The sequence below is a fragment of the Rhyacophila brunnea genome, unplaced genomic scaffold, assembly GCF_057557595.1.
Source record: "Rhyacophila brunnea isolate RB1 unplaced genomic scaffold, BYU_Rbru_1.0 scaffold_16, whole genome shotgun sequence".
NCBI lineage: Eukaryota > Metazoa > Arthropoda > Insecta > Trichoptera > Rhyacophilidae > Rhyacophila > Rhyacophila brunnea.
In genome coordinates this window covers 28366690-28386743 of record NW_028232816.1, presented here as the reverse complement: position 1 = coordinate 28386743, position 20054 = coordinate 28366690, and the positions used below count along the sequence as shown (strand labels likewise).

The window sequence follows — 20054 nt, the reverse complement described above, 5'->3', positions numbered from 1 at the left end:
GACTATATTTTCAATATTGAGGTTACACGCTTATAAATATTAGTGTAAAGTGTTTATTTTGTGTTAAAAGTGTTTTTTTTATTCATTTTTAATAGCTCTCTCCAATGTATTTTTCATAACTGCATTTAATATAATATATACAGTCGAACTTGGTTATTATGAGGAAGATGGGACCGACTGAATTTGCTCGTTATAAGCATTACTCGTTATATCGTTATACAAAATTTTTTGCGCCACGTTCTATTTAAGTATAGAACATAAAAAAATCTGGAAACCATCGTAAAAATCCCCGAAACAAGCATGGCATTCATAAACTACAAAAGAAGTTGTTTATCGTAATGAAGTGCTGAGCCGCTAGCGCTGGTATGTACCTACTGACTTCACATAGCTTGTACTTTTTACATGCAATTTCAACCATATGCGTGGCTAGTTTTTCAATGTTGTCGGCGAAAACACCAATTAGACACTTGACTAGTGTCATAAACGTAATTCGATCCCGGCGGCATTGGTCTAGTTAACTGCGTCAGATTTTATTGCTTAGGCTCGAAAATGTTGTTTTTAAACGATCGACACATTAAAAGTTTTGCTCAGGATACCTGATAAGTAGCTCGTTATAAAAAAAGAATAAACGTATGGCCAAAATCATAAATAATAATGTCAACGAACGTTTCCTCATTACATCCGCTATTTCCGTGATCGTAATAACCAAGTTCGACTGTATATATATTTTTGACCATGTCCGATCCTAATAAGATCATATCATATGGGCCTCCACAGAGTGGAAGTTTGTATAAACAGATTTTTTGTTTTTACAAGAAATATACTTGCTCAACCTATTAGGTCCATACGACTCCAATCACAAATTGAAAAACAATATAATATTGTGTATTTGCCAGACCTAGGATTCGAACCTGGGTCCCACGACGTTATGGGCCGTCGCTTAAGCTGCTCGGCCATCGTGGGCGGTAATATTTAATTTGATTTAATTATGCTTTCTGTGTCCGCTTGTTATTCGGACTATCAATTATTCTTTTATTTTATATCTCATATTGTACTTAGTCTTCTGTGATCCATCCTGTTGGTTGACCCAACTAAAAAAAAAATAGCAACAGAAATAACGTATAAAGCTCCTTCTATTTGCAGTCCAAATTCTTTGTTCCTAACAGATCAATAACCATTATTCATGTTGTATGCACTCACACAGTGGTAAAATTTTACCCTATGATACCAAGCAGAGCAACAAGCAGATAAAAAATATTATTGATTGTTTGCTGGGAGTGCTAATTTGGTATATTTTTATCTATCTCTGATTACATGCTTATCAATAAACTAACTACATAACATTAAGTATGACCTTTTGCAATAGGTCAAAGCATTTCACTGTTAAGGTCATCATCCTCATCACACTTATACTGCCCTTCTTAGGAAGAGGGCAGTAATTAGCTCTGGCATAGTTTTGAGAAAAACGACAATATGTGTTTTTTCGATTTCTAGGCCATGAATTCATACAAACTGTAATTTTTTTTGTGAGTTGGATTTAAAAATAGAAGGGTGATAATATTAAACCTGAAATAGTAATTATTTTTTTATTTTACGTCTTTAAAATCGAAAAATGCCTTGTTCCTTGGAAGAAGCAGTAATTTTACTTTAGATTTCTTAGCAACAAAGCAGTAACTGCCGACTTACTGCCTTCTTGCTAAGATTTTCTACTTTTTTGCAATTCAAGTAATAAGTTAATACTTTTAGGATAGGTTTATTAAAAAAATCCGCTTTTAAGAATTTCACCCCAAAATCAGAAGAATATGTACTTCATAAAGTATTCTCCTCTGTTAAACTCTAGCGAGTCATATCGATGACATAAGCTCGTGGTTTCATGTTATTAATTTTATATTAGGATGTTTCATCTTTCCAAATAAGAAAGTCTGTGACATTTATGTCACAGACAGTGACTTTTCAGAATTGGCATTGGATACAGCACTTTTAAAGTCCTGAAAATCATATATTTTCCCATTTTTTTTCATTGATAGCCCTACCTGGAGGTAGAAACTATCCGCTGACATAAATGTATGCCGCTTCTCAAAATATTTAATAATTTATTTATTTATGTTGACACATTTGCTATTTACAATACCTATAATATATAAAATATGAAAACAACGACCAATTTTTGTTTCGACCACTGCAATTGTCAAGTCATAGAGTACCTAATTACTTCTTTACCACGGTATTGCATAAAAAAGCATGATATAAAGATATTATGTCATTAGCTTTTCTACCAACAATGCCTTCATGCCAAACTACTGCCACCGGTTTCACGTACTTGGTGGACATCTTATTAAGGGGCACAAATGATTCGTTAAAAGCTATTATTATTTGGGTAAAGACAACACTTTTAAATGTGTGGAAGCATAATGACTTTTTGTAAATCGACTGAAAAACATACCATCCTTGAATCAGTATAGCCTGTACTACAGCCTCTTTACAGTCGATTTAAATTTCGTGCATTTAAATTGTGATGCTTTCAAGACACACATATACAGCAACTTTCGTCAAGATTTGATTTTGTGTGCAATATGTTGTGCATAAACTTACCTTCCGTTCATTATTTATAGATTAGAATTCCTAAATACTTCTGAAATGTGTTTTAAACAGCGTGAAGACTTGTCTTTATCGCGGTAAACTGAATACTTTTGACAGTTCGATACCTACATGCGTAGTTGTCACCAATGCGAAAGTGAGTTTCTTTTTTAGCATAAAAGCAGTAACTGTGGTAGGTAGATTCTTTCACTGCCTTTTTGCTAAGAAAATAACGGTTACTGCCTTTATGTTAAAAATTATGTAAAAAAATGCAGATGTCCAATTTTTTATTAACGATATTTAGCGCTTTTTCGTAATATTACTGCTTTATTTATTTCATAACTTAGATAGAATATAAAATTCTCTCACAGATGGCATTCACAACTCAATTTGCCATTTTTTCGTTTTACTGCCTTCTTCCTAAGAGCGGCAGTATAGGTCAGATAAGGAATATAAATAGTTTTCTGCTATAATTTTTTACCATCTTAACCATCCCACAAGGAGGTTTTTTTAATCCATACAGCGCAAACGCCACAGCTGTTGTGTCCTGATTAGGGGGCCATTAGATATAATTAGCATGTTATTTAAATGTTAATTTTTACAAGAAATTAGCAATTGCTCAACCTGTTGGGTCCGTATTTTGGACCCAAATACTCATTGAAAGACAACGTGTGAATTTGCACACCTGGGATTCGAGACCGAGATCCAAAACTTCACTCAGCAAGTGGACACTCTTCAATTACTATTCTACCTACTAGATAATTTCTTTATTATTTATTACATTTGTTTGTTAAAATGATTTAGATTGAGAGAATTTATGAGCCATACAATTGAGTTTGCTAAGCCAGAGCGTAAAGGTTCAAATACATTATGATGCACGTCGCGTACTGTCATGCTGTCACGGCGATAAATTTAGTCTATGGTTTCGTCATTTTACAGAATATTTTGAACGATCACTATCTCTATAAATTCAATGATGGAGAGTGCATCTAATTTATTAGTATTTTGAATTATTATTCATGCTAATTTCAATTATTGTTAACAATTTCTGCCAAACAAATTGGCCTTTGTAACCTGGCGTCACTGTCTACTCTATAAATATATCACAATGACTTCCAGGTCCAGGTGTGTGCATATTCTTATTCTTTTTTATTTGTCTCCGTCCAATAGGCATTCTTTGTCATCGTTGTGTTGACTGTTTCACTTGTTTGAGGAATTTCGAAACAAGATAAAACTATAAAAAAAACAATGTTTCTTCTTCAGTTCCAAGCGTACCTTCTAGTCCTGGACGACATAATGGATGGAGCGACGACAAGACGCGGCGTACCTTGCTGGTACCAGCAGGAGAATATCGGACTGACGGCCATCAACGACGCCATCTTGATTCACGCCTCTATGTACTCGGTACTCAAGAAGAACTTCAACAATCAATTTTACTATAAGAATGTGCTGGAGATGTTTAATGAGGTAAGCGAAGACAAAGATGTGTATGTAATCATGTAAATGTAAATGGGAACTGATTTACCCTACGGGTGTGGTCACGGTTTTGAAACAGGGTTGGTTTTATTACTTAAGCACATAAAATCAAGGGACACAAAGCGCGCCGACTGTCATACAAGATTAAATGCGCGTCATGCTTACGTGACAATTTTTAATTCGTATTATGAGACATACGTAACTATTGAATATAACATTCTTCCACACCCGATACAGTAAGCCAGTTCCCATTAATTTTGTGTTCCCTGATGAAAATATACAGTCTAAATATATGAAAATGGTAGCTGAAAGAAAGAACTTATGGACTATTGTTAAATTATTTACAATTAATTTCATCTGTAGGAAACTTCAAGATTCATTGAACCAGTCAATTCCACAAATAAAAAAAATTGGTGTGTGTACTTATGTACGCGCGTTAGAAGTTATACTTCTTTGGCGTAACAAAACAAAAACAAAACTTGTCATAACCTAGATTCTTCGACTAGCTCTTAATTATTTTGTTAAATTACACACTCAAGAAAAAGGGCCGCATGTTGGAGCACTGTTGACTTATTTTTATACACTTTAACTTAAATTACTAACTTATATAATTATTTCTCGTTGTTTTTATTTTTAAAGTATCAACCGTCACTCTGACGTTTAATCGTTTGTTTACGTAAGGAATTGAAAATGGCCGACAATAAGAAATTCGTTGCCTAGGCAACTATAATAACTTAGAGATAAAAAAATATTTTCAGACTATTATCTACTATGGCTTGGATTAGCCAGGGTTTAATTGAATTTTAAAAACTAACAAACACTATCTACACACTGTAGTCTTAGTTCAATGAAAACAATTACGTTTGACTGACAAAGTTTAGTGTGCTCTTTTTATATTGGATCGTAACAGCCTACTTTCATCTTTCGCCACTGTTGTATTTAGATACAGTACAGTAGAAATAAAATTAGAAAATCGTGTGTCAGAACTTGCGTATTTATTTTATCACACGTCATGCGTTTGACGGAACAGAGTATGGAAGTATAGAACACACTTAACATATTATGTAGGAAGGTCAATAGTAAAGAATGTTGTTTGTTAAAGGTTTTAAAATTGGTTTTATGGCCAAACATGAGGATATCATCTAAGGACAAGCCATCTGTTTGCCCTCATAAGTAGTCGGCAACACTACCCTCCTACCATACCATATAGTTATGCGAGTGTATACTACGTGTAACGTTAACATCACCAGAATGACTACGCAAAATTGGCCAATGTTCACAATGCAAAATCTGTTTACAGATGTTATTGAAGACATCGATCGGCCAACATCTGGACGTGAACACGGCCAAGGGCGAGAAACCTGACCTCACCAAGTTCACGATGAAGTGCTACAACTCTATTGTGAAGTACAAAACTTCGTACTATACCTTCCAATTGCCCGTCGGACTGGCCATGCTGATGAGCGGAATCGATGACCCCGAGATGCACCGGCAAGCCAAGACCATTCTGCTGGAGATGGGACAGTTCTTCCAGATTCAGGTTGGTAAAAATCAGCTAACCATACACCATGATGTAAGCTATATGTTGTATTCTAGTATATAACCATGACAAAACTACTCGCATTTTGCCTGAAGGTAGCTTACAAAGTATATCATTTTCTTCTTTGCAATATGAATCACATAATTTTTATACAGGAGTACTATTCAGCTCTTCGGAGTTGTCTGTATTGTAACCTAAGGGGAGACGAGTCTGATATTCGATGATTTGTAATGAAAAAGAGAGAGAGAAAATGTGGTACATATCAAATTTCTCATTAAAAAAAAATTTTGACGAATGTTTTTTTTAGGATGACTTCTTGGATTGTTTCGGTGATCCGTCTGTCACGGGTAAAATCGGTACGGACATCGAGTCTGGCAAATGCTCGTGGCTCGCCGTGGTGGCTCTTCAGCGGGCTAACCCCGATCAGCGGAAGATCATGGAGGAGTTCTACGGCAGCGACAATCCTGCGCACGTCGACAGGGTCAAAGCTCTCTACGAGGAGTTGGGGCTGCCCAACACGTACGCCGTTTACGAAGAAACCAGCTACAATCTCATTAAAACGCACATTCAACAAATATCCAGGGGACTTCCGCACTCTTTGTTCCTGAATATCATGGAGAAGATATATAAGCGTGAGTGTTGAGATTTAAGAATTCGTTCTATTAATTCTGATAATCGTCTTTGTATTTATGTATTCATGGATTTGTACTGACAATGCTAATGTAAAAATTTAGATATTTTTCGTTTCTAATCTGAATTTTTTGGTAGTTTTGTTTGTTTCCATTGTGGTGCTCGTGTGTCAAAAATCGATCAGGCTTAGGGCCGTCATATCGATAAATGGTATCGGAAGAAAAGAATACTTGCATAAAATGCACTATTTCTAGTAGTCATGATAGAATTTTAAATGTATGGCTTAAAACATTAATTAGATACAAAAAGTTTTGAAATTAAAATTGGTCTAATCTCATCCCATTTCACGGTACATATTTAATTAGTTATGCATTAAAAAAAAATAGTTTTTGTTACTGATCAAGCTGCGAGATTTGAATGTGTTTGACCATTGCCGACTCAAGTAGAAAGCCGATACATTCACATCGACTGGTCCTACCTTTTCCGCCCCTCCCGTTGTTGTCTATGAGACTATGGATGACCTGTCATTGCCTGTCATTGTTCTATAGAGTGCTCATACTGACGTGTCTGTCGTGTTCACACGGAATGGTTTGATTTGGATAGATGAGTTTCATGATAAATAATACACTAGCATTAACACACCTTCCACAAAATGTAATGCATATATCAATGCTACATATTTTTTGGAAATCGATATTACCACCGGTTTTTGTGTAAAGGACTAGTCTGACTTTGACTGCTGATGAATAACAGGTATATATTATTTTTTATAATTCAATTTGAAACGAGAAATGGCGAATCAATATGTCAAGCAATCTGGGATCTGATTCTGACAGCTGAAAAGTGGACCACTCGTTGCTTGTGCAAAAAGATATGCTCAGGCTTTATTAATCTAAAGATGGCGCTGGCTTGACGCATCATCTCAAAACGATGTGTCAAATTATTAACTTCGGTGTATTTATTTATCGATATATTATTTATTGGCGAACAACGAAAAAAGGTTGTATTTCACATCTATATGCATTCGGAGCAAAAATTTCGAAACAACTACACTGAAAATAATGTTTAAAAATATTCTAATATATTGTAATCGGCGATTGACAATCAACATTTAAATTTTCCATCTAGGGAAAAAAAGTACTGTATGATCCTTTATTGACAAAAAATTATCAATATGTATCGATATTTTTTTGACGGTCCTAAGTCAGATTATGTACCTTGATTGGCACAATTAATTGCTTTGCCGAATTGAACCAATGTGTTTTGATTTGTGAGTATTTTATAAATTTTTAAATAGATTATTCTTGTTTCAAAAGAAAAAAAGTATACTGATGTATACTGTGATAATTTTATAACAACATGTCAGAATCGATTTTTATCTACAACTTTGTAGATAAACCTAAGTATATATTGTTTTTCAGTCATGCTCGAATATTATTATAGTGCAAATGCTTTTTACAGAAAATGAATTTAATTTAAAAACATTGCATAATATTTGGGGTAATACTTTGTTACATATAGGGATTGCAATACCGGTATTTCAAAACCGGTATCCCAGTATTTTTCGATACTGAAATACCAGTTCTGTGCCAAAGCGAACTAGTCCGCGGATATGGCCGGGCGTACAGTGCCGGTCATACAAAAATCGCAGACTTATTCGCCTGTTTTTGAAGACAGAACGCCAGTCTCGGGCGTTTGTTTTGAATAATTTAAAATTCAGAAGAATACTGGTCCAATAATGAGACATTTAGCATATGATTGATTGGTAAGTGTTTATGATAAACTTTCAATATATTTAAAAAAAAAAAAAAAAAAGAAGGTTTATTTGTGCTAAAAAAATTGTGGCCTCTCACTTGCCGCCATACAAAACCTCCCGGCACTTAATGGGAAATCAGACATTAACGATATATATTATATTCAATATTGAAAGTGGAAACAAAATGTATTTATTAACATAAAACGCTGAACGGGACTGTAAATTTTTTGTCGAGTTATGCGATGTCTGGTTTACCTCTGTCGCCCTTAATCGTCCTTCTTGACCAGCAATGAGACATGCTATGAAATATTAATATTTTAAAGAGATTTACATATTATAATATATTGGTAGATACTTCTGTTTTTTTCCCATTTTTTACGAATACCCGGCATTCAATAGGAAATAACGGTATTGGTATTTTCATTCGGTATTGCTATCCCTATTTACATACAATTCTGGAAGTAATTATTCTTATGTATTAATAGTATTAGCTCTTTTTACTTAGTATTTACAATCTTTCCGGTTTTCCGTGTTACATCCAACAAATCAAATCCATTAATTACTTAATGGATTTTATTGCACGTAATCTAAATAATTTTCTAGCTAAATATGTTCATTAACATATTCTATACTTAAGTACTGTACTGAAAAGTGTTAAAAAAAGACAATACCTACATAATTATTTAATAAATAAAACTGGGGTATAATTATGTATTATTATGTTCCCTGTGATTATTGTTTTTGTGTTGGCGACTCCAATATCTTTTCATAGACAATGAAGCATTGTCAAAATAATCTCTTCATAAGCGTATTACCCTAAACAAGATTATTTTGTTTGGGCAAAATTCTGTATTAGGAATACGCGTTACCACCATATCATGGTAAAGCTACAGACCTACAAACTTATTTGTAGAATGGCCAAAAATGGAACTACCAACTACCATAGGACGCCATTTTGAAAATTTCACTCATATGTCAGATTTTGTTCAGTTACGAGTCTTGATTGGGTTTCTACAGTGGCTGCCCCGTCCCATTCTTCAGATAAGTTTGTAGGTCTGTACTTTCAATTCGATTTGAACTTGGTGTATGAAATAGTATCCAAAGAGATCCCATTGTATTTTTGATATGTAATACAATACTCATTAGGCAGTTCTCTTTTCATAAAATAGTTTTGGAGCGCATTTACTAGAATTGTATTTTAATCCATATTGTCATAATATTCAAGTTTGTATGCTATTTACTAAATAAAACATTTTTTTTACTGATTTAACTGTTGTTTTTTTTTTTCATTTTTCCCTTTACCATTTCATCCTTATCACACTGGATCAATCCACTGCTTGATAAAGGATCTCTTCAAGCTGATTCCATTCATCAGTACCGTTGCGTTGCATTATCACCAAATGAAGCATAACCACCATAAGCACCATAACCGAATGAAGCATGGATAAGTTGGTACATTCCACAAATATTAACATCTGTCGGTTGGTATTCCGATTTTTTGACACGCAATGGCTGGCATTTTTATATGCCATTATTACTTACTTGACTGCAGTTATAAACGGTTTTACACAAATTTCACATGATATTTCAATTAAATAATAATGGCAAAGTGTAGTATTATTACCTGCTGATTTACTCATTGTGACAGATTGTCTTTTACATAATACACGTTGCAAATTGGCAAATAAATGTCAGCAGTAGTATGAAGTTGCAAATGGGCTTGCAATGCACATGTAGGTAATTTAATCAGCAACTTTATTTGCTTGTGTGACATACTTCCATAGCACTTAACTACCGCATCAATCCAGTGGTTTCTACGACTGGATGACAGCTAGATTAATTGGAGATTGGGAAAAACATCACAACACAAAATATTAAATGAAATAAAACCATCTTGTTACACATCCGTCATTGTCACGGATTATTTCTTTATTGTATGATTTTGTTTCAATATACATTATTTTCTATAAATTTTTACAGAAGTGAGATGTCAATAAATACAACTGACTTTATTCCGAGATTGGGACCATACCTAAATAAGATTTGATATAAATAAAAAGGATTTCAGGTTATACACATTTATATTTTTATAAAAATCGATGTTTTTTAAAATGAAAATAAAAAATATTAAAATTATGAATTAGTCAAAAATCTCTACTCTTAAAAATAGAAAAATAATAAACTAAATTTAATAATAAATATGACTATAAAATAATATGTAATAATAACGTGAGACCCTGCACCAAATTCACATTTTATAACATTTTTCGTAAATTATAAGTTTATCTTTGACTTAAAATAAAAAATATTTTTCTTTTTAATGTTTTCAGATATATATTATTAATTAGTACAGTTAAAATTGTAAATTATCAAAAAAATGTCTCAAATTGCAAGCTTCGTATTTTTCCGCTAGGTGCCTCTTTAAAAAATGCTCAGTAAAGGCTTCACCTTAAGTGAAGGATCACAATAAAAATATAACAAACAATTAATAATAATTATGAATAGTTGATTCCCACGGTGGCCGCGCGGCATAAGCGTTGGACTATCACGCCGTGGGTCCCAGGTTCGAATCCTGGGTCTGGCAAGTACACATATTGTTTTTCAATTTGTGTGTGAGTCAGGGTATGGACCTAATAGGTTGAGCAAGTGGCTGACATCCATTTCTCGTAAAAACAAAATCTGTTAATACAAACCTCTACTCTGTAGAGGCCCATATGATCCTATTAGGATCGGACATGGTCAAAAAAAAAAAAAAATGAATAGTTGAAGTGTGGCAGGATGAAAAAAAAGATTTTACCACAAACCATCTAAAAATATATTGTACATATCTCATAAACTTAATACGTGATTTTTTATTTGTGCCTCAAAAGACTTGACTTTTTTATTATTATTTTGACCATTAGGAAAATTATGACACATATTTCAGTGGCCATTACGACGACAGCATTCGAAAACGTATTTTACTTTAAATTGTCTACCAATTTACTATCTGTGACATAAACCACTTACCTAAGTTCGATAATAAATAAACATGTTTTGTTTGAAAAAATTGTTTTGTTTTTATTGGTAATGGCAATAAACATACTCCTGGATACGTCCCTTTGAAAATAATAAAAATGGCCGCCCGGATACATATCAAACTGCATAAAGTCCTTGCAAAGTTTTTTCAAACCGCTCTAAGTCGAACCAAGTATTTATCAAAACTAATAAAGTCCACCTATATATTATCAAAACTGCTAAAGTCCAATATAAAAACATTTTTTATAAATGTTGCACCGAACGAATATCTTCAGGACTTCTTTGTAGCCATCATGGATGTTAGATTCAATTATCTTACAATATCTCACATGTTGCAACCATTTCTACTACAAGATATGATAAAACTGCATTTATCTCAGTTTGACATTCGGTGGACTTTACGAGCGGAATGCACAATCTAAGATTTCGATCCTAAGGATAAGTCGCCGAAAAGCATGACTTAACTATAGACAATCCTGAGTATAGAGTTAAGGAATCCTTAACCATAGACTACTTTTGTTATGAACACGTCCCTTCTGTATTACCATTTACCACTGACAGCTGCTGTCAAAATAAATTCGCATGTCTATAAAACAGTCCATACACTCAAATTCATTTAACAATGTATTAATATTGTATTGTATTGTATTGTATTGTAAATATTGATAGTGTTAATTCGTTTGGCATGTACTTGGAGAATATTATTTTACTTTTATACGCCAGCCCGCAGAAATACAAAATGCCAGGTGAAGAATGACACTTGACGCTAGTGTTACCATATTAAAAAAATATCTTGCGGTGCCTGTGGAATCACGTATAATGACTTATAACGGAAACATGAGAGTATTATAATTAAATATTAATATGTATTTATAGTTATTGCATTTATAAAATGCAGTTGTCATATTTTTGTCATCGTTTAACAATTATAAAATAATTTACCTAAACTATAGGAAAGAGAATTTTTAAATATGGTCTTATTTTCAATAGAAATGATCCAATGTTTCTGCATAGTGTTATCTGCTAAGGAAATTTTAGTTATGACAAATGTTTCTGCATTCCGCTCTACGACGTTTGATATGAGTCAACACATAATGTAGTAACAAATTGTTCCATGCCAATAATACATAATAATATATTATTATGTATTATTGGCATGGAACAAAAAATAGGAGCATGTGCTATTTAATAACCATTGGTTGTGAATATTATATCCTGAGTATATATAATATTATCATATAAAATAGTTCACTCACGAAACCAGAATTAATCTTAACATATGGTACATCAACTGAAATATCTATTGGATAGCCAATAGTATTATAATTATACTAAATTATAATTCAATCAAATGTACTGTTCAATAGAAATCCACCAAATAATAGGTATAAGCATACATTCTAATAATAAATGAGATTAACTATTCGCGTACACTTTAGCATGAATACATAAAAAGTAAATTAAAAACAGAAAAAGTTTTGATTATAGTAATATAATAATAATTATTTTTTTTAGACAGTAGTTACCGAGTCACACTGTACAATTTGTCAAAACTTAAAAAAACAATAGTAGTCAAAACCGCGCGCTTTGAAAGACGACAAACAGACATCAGACACATATGAAGTGGGCGACATTAGAAGTAGACAGCGCTATATGAAAGCGATATGTGAGAGTGAGACCGAGATATTTTATTTGACGTTCGGAAGATAAGCAGAAAGCAATCGTTGCGAAACATGGTGTATTCGGAATTTTTAAAAAAATTTCTACATAAAAATATACAATTTTTATAAATGATTTCGGTGTAGTTAGACAAAAGAAATATAACTGCATTAAAATGTTGATTTTGACGAAAATGGATATTCGGAAAACAAGTACTATAGCGACGAAATGCCAAATTTTATGTGAATATATTTTCATACATGTAGGAAATAATATATTTTTCTGATTTCTAGTTTTCGTCTTAATTATTTTACTGACAAAGATTCATAATATATCGTCACTGTTCTGGCAGAAGACACTAATTCGAAAAAATGACATATTGAGTTAGTTATACCAAAATGTTCCTTATTTCAAACTTTACCGTCTGGAAACCTTCTTAATTAACAGTCTTTATTTTAAAGTCATCCTTTTTACGATTACTTAATAAACTCACATGATAGACCATTTCAAACATTTTAACAACTTCAAAGTCAAATTACTCAAAACTAGTATTCTCCAGTTAGTGTGTTCTGCCAGAACAGAGACGATATTATAGTTTTTAACCATCATTATAAACTTTGAATTGTCGTTTAATTTCTAGTGTGTGCAGTAATTTTTGTTGTAATTTGTGATTTATAATAAATCGATTTAAATTACTATGGTTTTTCTTTTCTTCATAATCTGATATTGTTTTGTAAGTACAATGCCACAAATTGATCTATAGACCCACAGTCGATAATTATTCATGATGTTGTAGCCCCATGGATATACCATAACTATGTACAAAATAACAAAACTGCCTTGAAGGTAGTACCTAGATATATTTCACTCAAATTTTATCAGAAGAACATCGCTCCCACGTTGGCCTAGATCTAGATGGTAGAGTGGTCGTCTTTATATCAATAGAAGCCATAGATTGCAAATTCTAACCTACGGCTGGTCAAAAAATGTAAATATTTTTAAGGCTATACCTCAGTTTAGGCACGGTCTAAAAAGAGTGTGGCTAGGCTATGCGCGGATTGCGGGTCGCAGGTTGCAAATGACGCATGCCAAACGAAATATAATTTGTCATATAAATCCAACATGCATCCATTTAATGTTCTGTTTATTATTCTATTAGTAACAATAATAATATATTCATTGACATGTTTTCTTTTTCAAGTAAATGGGTAACGTTTTTAGGCATCTTTACACGATTTAAGAATTAATACCCCCGTCGCCATCACGAAACAAATTGACGTGTTCCCAGCTCGACGTTCTCTCTCCGAATGCCAGCGTGTCTAAAATTTCATCGCGCCTATAGTTGAAAATTATTTGCCGTTTCACTGATGTATCGTCTTAATGTGAATTTCATCCAGGACGGAATTAGTTGGGTGAATGGCTAACAACTATTCTTCGCAAAAGTTTGTTAATATAACCCACGACCCCCACAAGGGGGGCCGACAGAGCTCTAGCCTAGGGGCCCGGCATGGTGGTCGACCAAATAAATGAGATAAACCCACATTTTAAATTTGCTCTAATAATTAGTAAAAAAAGTCGCCTGCGGGGCTATTTTACTTCAAGTTTATTCCCATTTAAAAATATAATGTGGTTGTGCGACACAATTTTTGGTTGTTGTGTGTTAAGAAATCTGCGCTGAATTTTATTTAACCTCGAGCACCATTTGGAAACACTACTGTAGAGCTGAGCTCAGACTGCCTTTAACCTAAGCGATAGGTAGGGGGGGGGCACCAATGATCATGGCCTAGGGCCTACCTTTACAATAGGTATTGTAAAATAATGTTATCTGAAAATCATCAAAAAATATCTCTATATATATAAAAATCTCATGTCACGGTGTTTGTGGTCGCACTCCTCCGAAATGACTCGACCGATTTTTATGAATTTTTTTATGTATATTTTTTAGGTATGAGAATAGGTCAACAAGTATATTTCATACCGCTAGGTGATTAGGGTATCTCTACCCAGAAAATTTTTTCTTTTATTTTTTTTTTGTATTTTTTTTATTTGGCATCAAAAAATACCTATATTCCCAAATTTTCACCCTCCTACCCCCACCCTCCCATTTTTTGATCGCGATTTTATTATTTTTGTATGAACAAATTTAACCGTTGTTCGTATTTCAAACAGAACGAAATTATTTATGTTGTTGAATGACAGATGGCGCTACGTCCGAGAAGAATTCAAGAGAAGCATCGCGACGCAGTGCGTGCAAAATTTTATACGATTTATTTTAGTTTATCTATTTTTGTGTGCGTGTATTACAGTGCACAATGCCAACAAGACGCAAGTGGGGCCATTTGGGCCGTCGAATGAATAAAGCAACAAACATGCAAAATAGTAGAGCAGAAATAACAGACGAACAAATCCAACAAGATATAAGATATAAGATCAATCACAAGAGGCACGAGCTGAATGAAATCAACAACGACAATTGGAACGGAGCCAAGCGCGCCGGTTCGTAGTTAACACACGCAGAGCAAATGACCGACAACGCCAACAAGTACATCGAGCATTTACATCCGCTTCGTTCCTTCGTCTCGCATTCGAGTACGAGCCAGATATTGAATATTCCGCTCATCCGAAAGTGCTGATTGGTGCTATGGACAAAGAATGTCCCCAATGTCATCCGCTCAAATTCAAACATTAGTCAGCCGGGATGTTTTGCGCATCAGGAAAAGTGCAACTACCAGAAATTGAGATACCACCAGAACCATTCAGCCTGCTCATCGGCACGGTTCTAGATTCAAACCTGTTCCTGAAGTCCATTCGCACATTCAATTCATGCTTCCAAATGACTTCGTTCGGAGCAACAGAAATAGTTCACAATACTGCGGCAAATGGTCAACAATTCCATTCTACGTTCAAAATCAAAGGCCAAGTATACCTTAAAGTAGGCTGATTGCTGCCAATGCCAAACGAACCACATAAATTTCTATAAATCTACTTCATAAGCGGTGAGACCATCAATCGTGTGGATGCACGTTGCGGCTACAATAACCTCAATTCGCCTAATGCCAGGCGCATCGTCGGCGAACTGGACGCTCTATTGAATGAGCACAATGAATTATTGAAATTCTTCAAAGCACACATGCACGAATTGCAAAGTGACAATCACGCTATTGTCATCAATCCTGATAAAATACCAGCTGGAGGTCATGTGCGTCGATTCAATGCGCCTGTTGTTGACGACATTGCTGGAATCATGGTTGGCGACCGCACATCGACGCGAGAAATCGTGATTCGAAGAAGAAACAATAATCTGGAGTTCATCGCTGACACACACCCTTCATACGACGCTCTCCAATATCCGCTAATTTTCTGGAAGGGACAACACGGATATTGCATAAATATTAAACAACAAGATCCTGTCACAGGTAATTCATTCATTATGAACATCATTACTCATTTTGAATTAAGAAAATGAATGGTTGGTGTTTTTTTGTTCTTATCGGCAGTCATCGTCTACAGCGCTCCATTCCTCCTTCTGTCATAGATCTCATCCCCACACACTTACGATACATTCGTTATTTTTAATTTAACAACCAAAATATTCACTAGAAATAATTTATATGGCAGAACAACCTTTGCCGGGTCAGCTATAGATCTACCATCATAAATTGGCATTTCAGCGAGGGCGCTAGTATGACATTGAGAATATTACCATAACTAACAAAAAAATGGTAATTTATAATTTTTTATTGGTAGTTGATTTCTGTACAAATATTATGCAATCCATAATTCGAGAAACATGTTGTAAAATTAAATGGCATTTGTAACAAATTTATCCTCGATAGACAATTTTAGTTTCAAATTCGACCGGCTGCCAACTTACGATGGTAGATCTTTAGTAATTCATAAAATTATATCAGCTAAATAAATATTGTGTGATTTAATTTCCACTTGCGCTAATTATTAATATTTTTATTGCTTAAATTTAATGTTATTATTTTATTGTAGTTATTTTAATTAAGTTAAAATAATATACTCAAAATTATTTGAATGTTTGGTCGCACTATTAATCTCCCACTACACATTATATTTTGGTAGATTTGACACTCTGCTCTGGAGTTGGTTGCGCGATGTTTACATTTTCAATAAAAACTAATACAAATCCATTCCGCAAGTAATAATGACAGTGGTCAGCGGATTGTAACCTATCTTTTGATTTTTATCTGAGAAAACATTCGTGAATATCATTAACACACGCAGTGTTGTTTATTTAATACTTTTTGTTTAATTTATTAGTGTAATAATCATGTTTGCCACGAAGAGATTAGTATCAAAAGGACTCCAAACTTCTTTGGCGGAGATTCGCCGTCAAATTAGCAAATCCGCTAGTGTTTACAATTCGGATTCTATACTCGACGGAATTAAGACTCAACAAATCGCCGATGTCGTCAGCGGAAACCAGAAAGTTCTCAATTTTAAAAAGGATCACAGGTAAGTTTCTAAATATACAATGAAATGTCACATTATTATGTAAAAGTGTGTATTAACTGAGCGTAGTTATGCAGAATGCAGACAGTCCACACAAACCACAAACTGAGATATAAGCACTTTTATGTTACATGAGGTTATTTAATTCTACACAATTTAAATGGACTATTATTTGTTTTTGAATGATACATAATATCGTCTCTGTTCTGGCAGAACACACTAACTGGAGAAAACTAGTTTTGAGTAATTTGACTATGAAGTTGTTGAAATGTTTGAAATGGTCTATCATGTGAGTTTATTAAGTAATCGTAAAAAGGATGACTTTAAAATAAAGACTGTTTATTTATTAGGCTTATTAGGTTTCCAGAAGGTAAAGTTTGAAATAAGGAACAATTTGGTATAACTAACTCAATATGTCATTTTTTCAAATTAGTGTCTTATTTATTATTATATATATATTTATAATTAATTACTGCCAGAACAGTGACGATATATTCTAAAAATATTTTTTTACACAATATAGTATCTATTTTTGTTTTTTTTAATATTTTTTTTTCTTATTTATATATTTTTTATACATATATTTATACAAGTGAATATCATTTGATCTAATTTAATGCGAGGTAATCAGGGAAAAGGAGGCTTATCAGTGTAGTAAAAAGTGCTTAAAAAAAGTTATAAAACATATCGGTACTATACCCTCAATGTATGCGATAAGTGAAATTTTGCGATCAATGCAAGACAATTTAAAATATGAAAACGTTTTTTTTTATAAACTTGCTTTTACAAAATTAATGACAAAATAAACATTATACATTAAATAACATTAATATATTATAACTTTGCAATAAACTGAAAAAATTACATTAATTCTGTTCTATAATAATATGTAATATGGGCCCCCACAGAATGGAGGTTGTTGTATTAACAGATTTTTTATTTTTATTAGAAACGGATGTTAGACTTGCTCAATCTATTAGGTCCAAACACATATTTAAAAGAATTTTCCAGACCTACGACATTATACGCCTGACACGTAACCGCTAGGCCATTGTAGGCGTTAAAATCTCATATACTGATGAATATTACATTTTTATGGATAGGTCTCTATCGACTTTGAACTCAAAGTCGATGCCGCTAGCAGCAAGCGGCACGGGGACCTCCAAGGATCAATCTCAGGAGTTCCTCGCCGTCTTTCCAGACATTGTCCGAGACTTCACAGAGGGGAAGAAGCATCTGGATGTTCCTGATGCCTCCAAATGGATAGCTAAGGTATCTAATCTTCATTAGATAATAAAATTACAGAGAAATAAATTATATGTGAACAGAATAATTGACCGCCGAATGGAAGCATGAAAAGCAATGTTGAAATGCAAACATAATACCAAATTAACTCCCATGAGTGCTGTGTGAGTGGCGATTTGTTTATTCTTTATTTATTATTAGGGCCAAGCAGTAAAAAAAACCCGACATTAGTGTTTCGAAATTTTTGTGTTAGAAATTTAAATCTCAGAAATTTTTCTAAAAATGTTGCTGGAGAATAATTACAAATCATTCTTTTGCCGTGTTTTTATTTGTCTAAGCCCAAGGTATAGTTTATTGCCTTTCAATTTCAATGTTTTAAATCATTCTGATAATTTTATGTTTGGGGGGTGCCAGGGCCGCTTAGCCCCCCCCCCCCCCCTGGGTGCGCCACTGGGGTCAACTGTGCTGCGTTAGTAGAAAGGTTTATAAACACTAGTCTGATGATTAAACAAAAATATTAATTATAACTGTGCGTTCGAAACTGCGATCCATGGATGGCTTCTTGTTTGTAAAAAGACAGCTGCTCTATGAATTGGGCCAATGTGGGTTCAACACAACGTTTTTATTTGGTCGTATTCTTATTTGTCCGGTGGTTGTTCATCCAGTACAAATCTTGCAATCGATTTTTAACTAACTTTTAGAATATATCAGAACACGATGCCAATGCATTCTTTTAATACTTTTAGCCATCTTTAAGCAGATTTGAATTCATTTTCAGTTAATTCTGTTTTGTATGAAAAGTTATTTCGGAAGAAATCCGTAATCCAATCCACTATTATTGATTGCTAGGGGTCTGGGTTCCTAGCAACTAAATTATTAATATATACGTGCGTTACTATGGAAATCAATATTAGTACAAATTTTTTTGATCGTTTAAGCTAGTCAAGTTTATATGATTCAACAGAAAATTTTAAAATGTTGTAAGTATATAAAAAGTTCTTTTTATCTTGTAATTATTACATTATTCTGTGCATAAATTTCACAAAACAGGTTTTTTGCACTAAAAATTTTATAATAATTCTTTCTATACCAAGGAAAAACTATAATGATTATGATAAACTGTATTCTGGAATTGCTTTAAAAAATATTTCGATGTTGTAGGCGACAGGCATTGTAATTCGCAATGTTTTTAGCCTCTCCTGTAAAGTTTTGAAAAATACACATAGCCGATTTTGAAGGCGCAACGACAATATTTAATTTGAAAACACACCTGTGAGAAATATATAACCAAAAAATATGACATCCAGCGGGATTTGAACACATGTGCTCTGACCGCCAATCTATGTATGTCCTATCTAATTGTGATGAAATTTATGTTCAATAAAGAATGTTACATTCGTAAATCTTTTGAATTATTCTTTTAATTAAATTTAGATGACGTATTATTTTTTTGATTATTCAGATTTTATCATTATCCGGACGGACTGTCTTCATCCCCAATTAGTCCGGATAATCGTGTTTCTAGTGTATATGAGATTTAATTTTCATTATAATAATCAGGTCAGTAGCCCAGGTGACAGAGCAGTCATCTGGACCGTGAAAAGGTGTGAGGTTCATGTCCCACTGTGCTAAATATCTTTTCTAGGATTTTTTCTGTACTTATATCATCATCAG

General features: G+C 33.5%; 1 protein-coding gene across 1 annotated transcript in view; it reads left to right on the top strand.

The window, feature by feature from the left end:
- The window catches only part of LOC147074596 (uncharacterized), a 48668-nt gene that overhangs the window by 14356 nt on the left and 14258 nt on the right, over nucleotides 1-20054 (top strand). Inside the window, exons 4-8 of the mRNA XM_085943989.1 lie at nucleotides 3841-4044; nucleotides 5354-5593; nucleotides 5901-6231; nucleotides 16940-17138; nucleotides 18239-18407. Of these exons, the coding sequence (XP_085800115.1) occupies nucleotides 3841-4044; nucleotides 5354-5593; nucleotides 5901-6231; nucleotides 16940-17138; nucleotides 18239-18407 (1143 nt within the window). The remainder of the gene's footprint in view (nucleotides 1-3840; nucleotides 4045-5353; nucleotides 5594-5900; nucleotides 6232-16939; nucleotides 17139-18238; nucleotides 18408-20054) is intronic.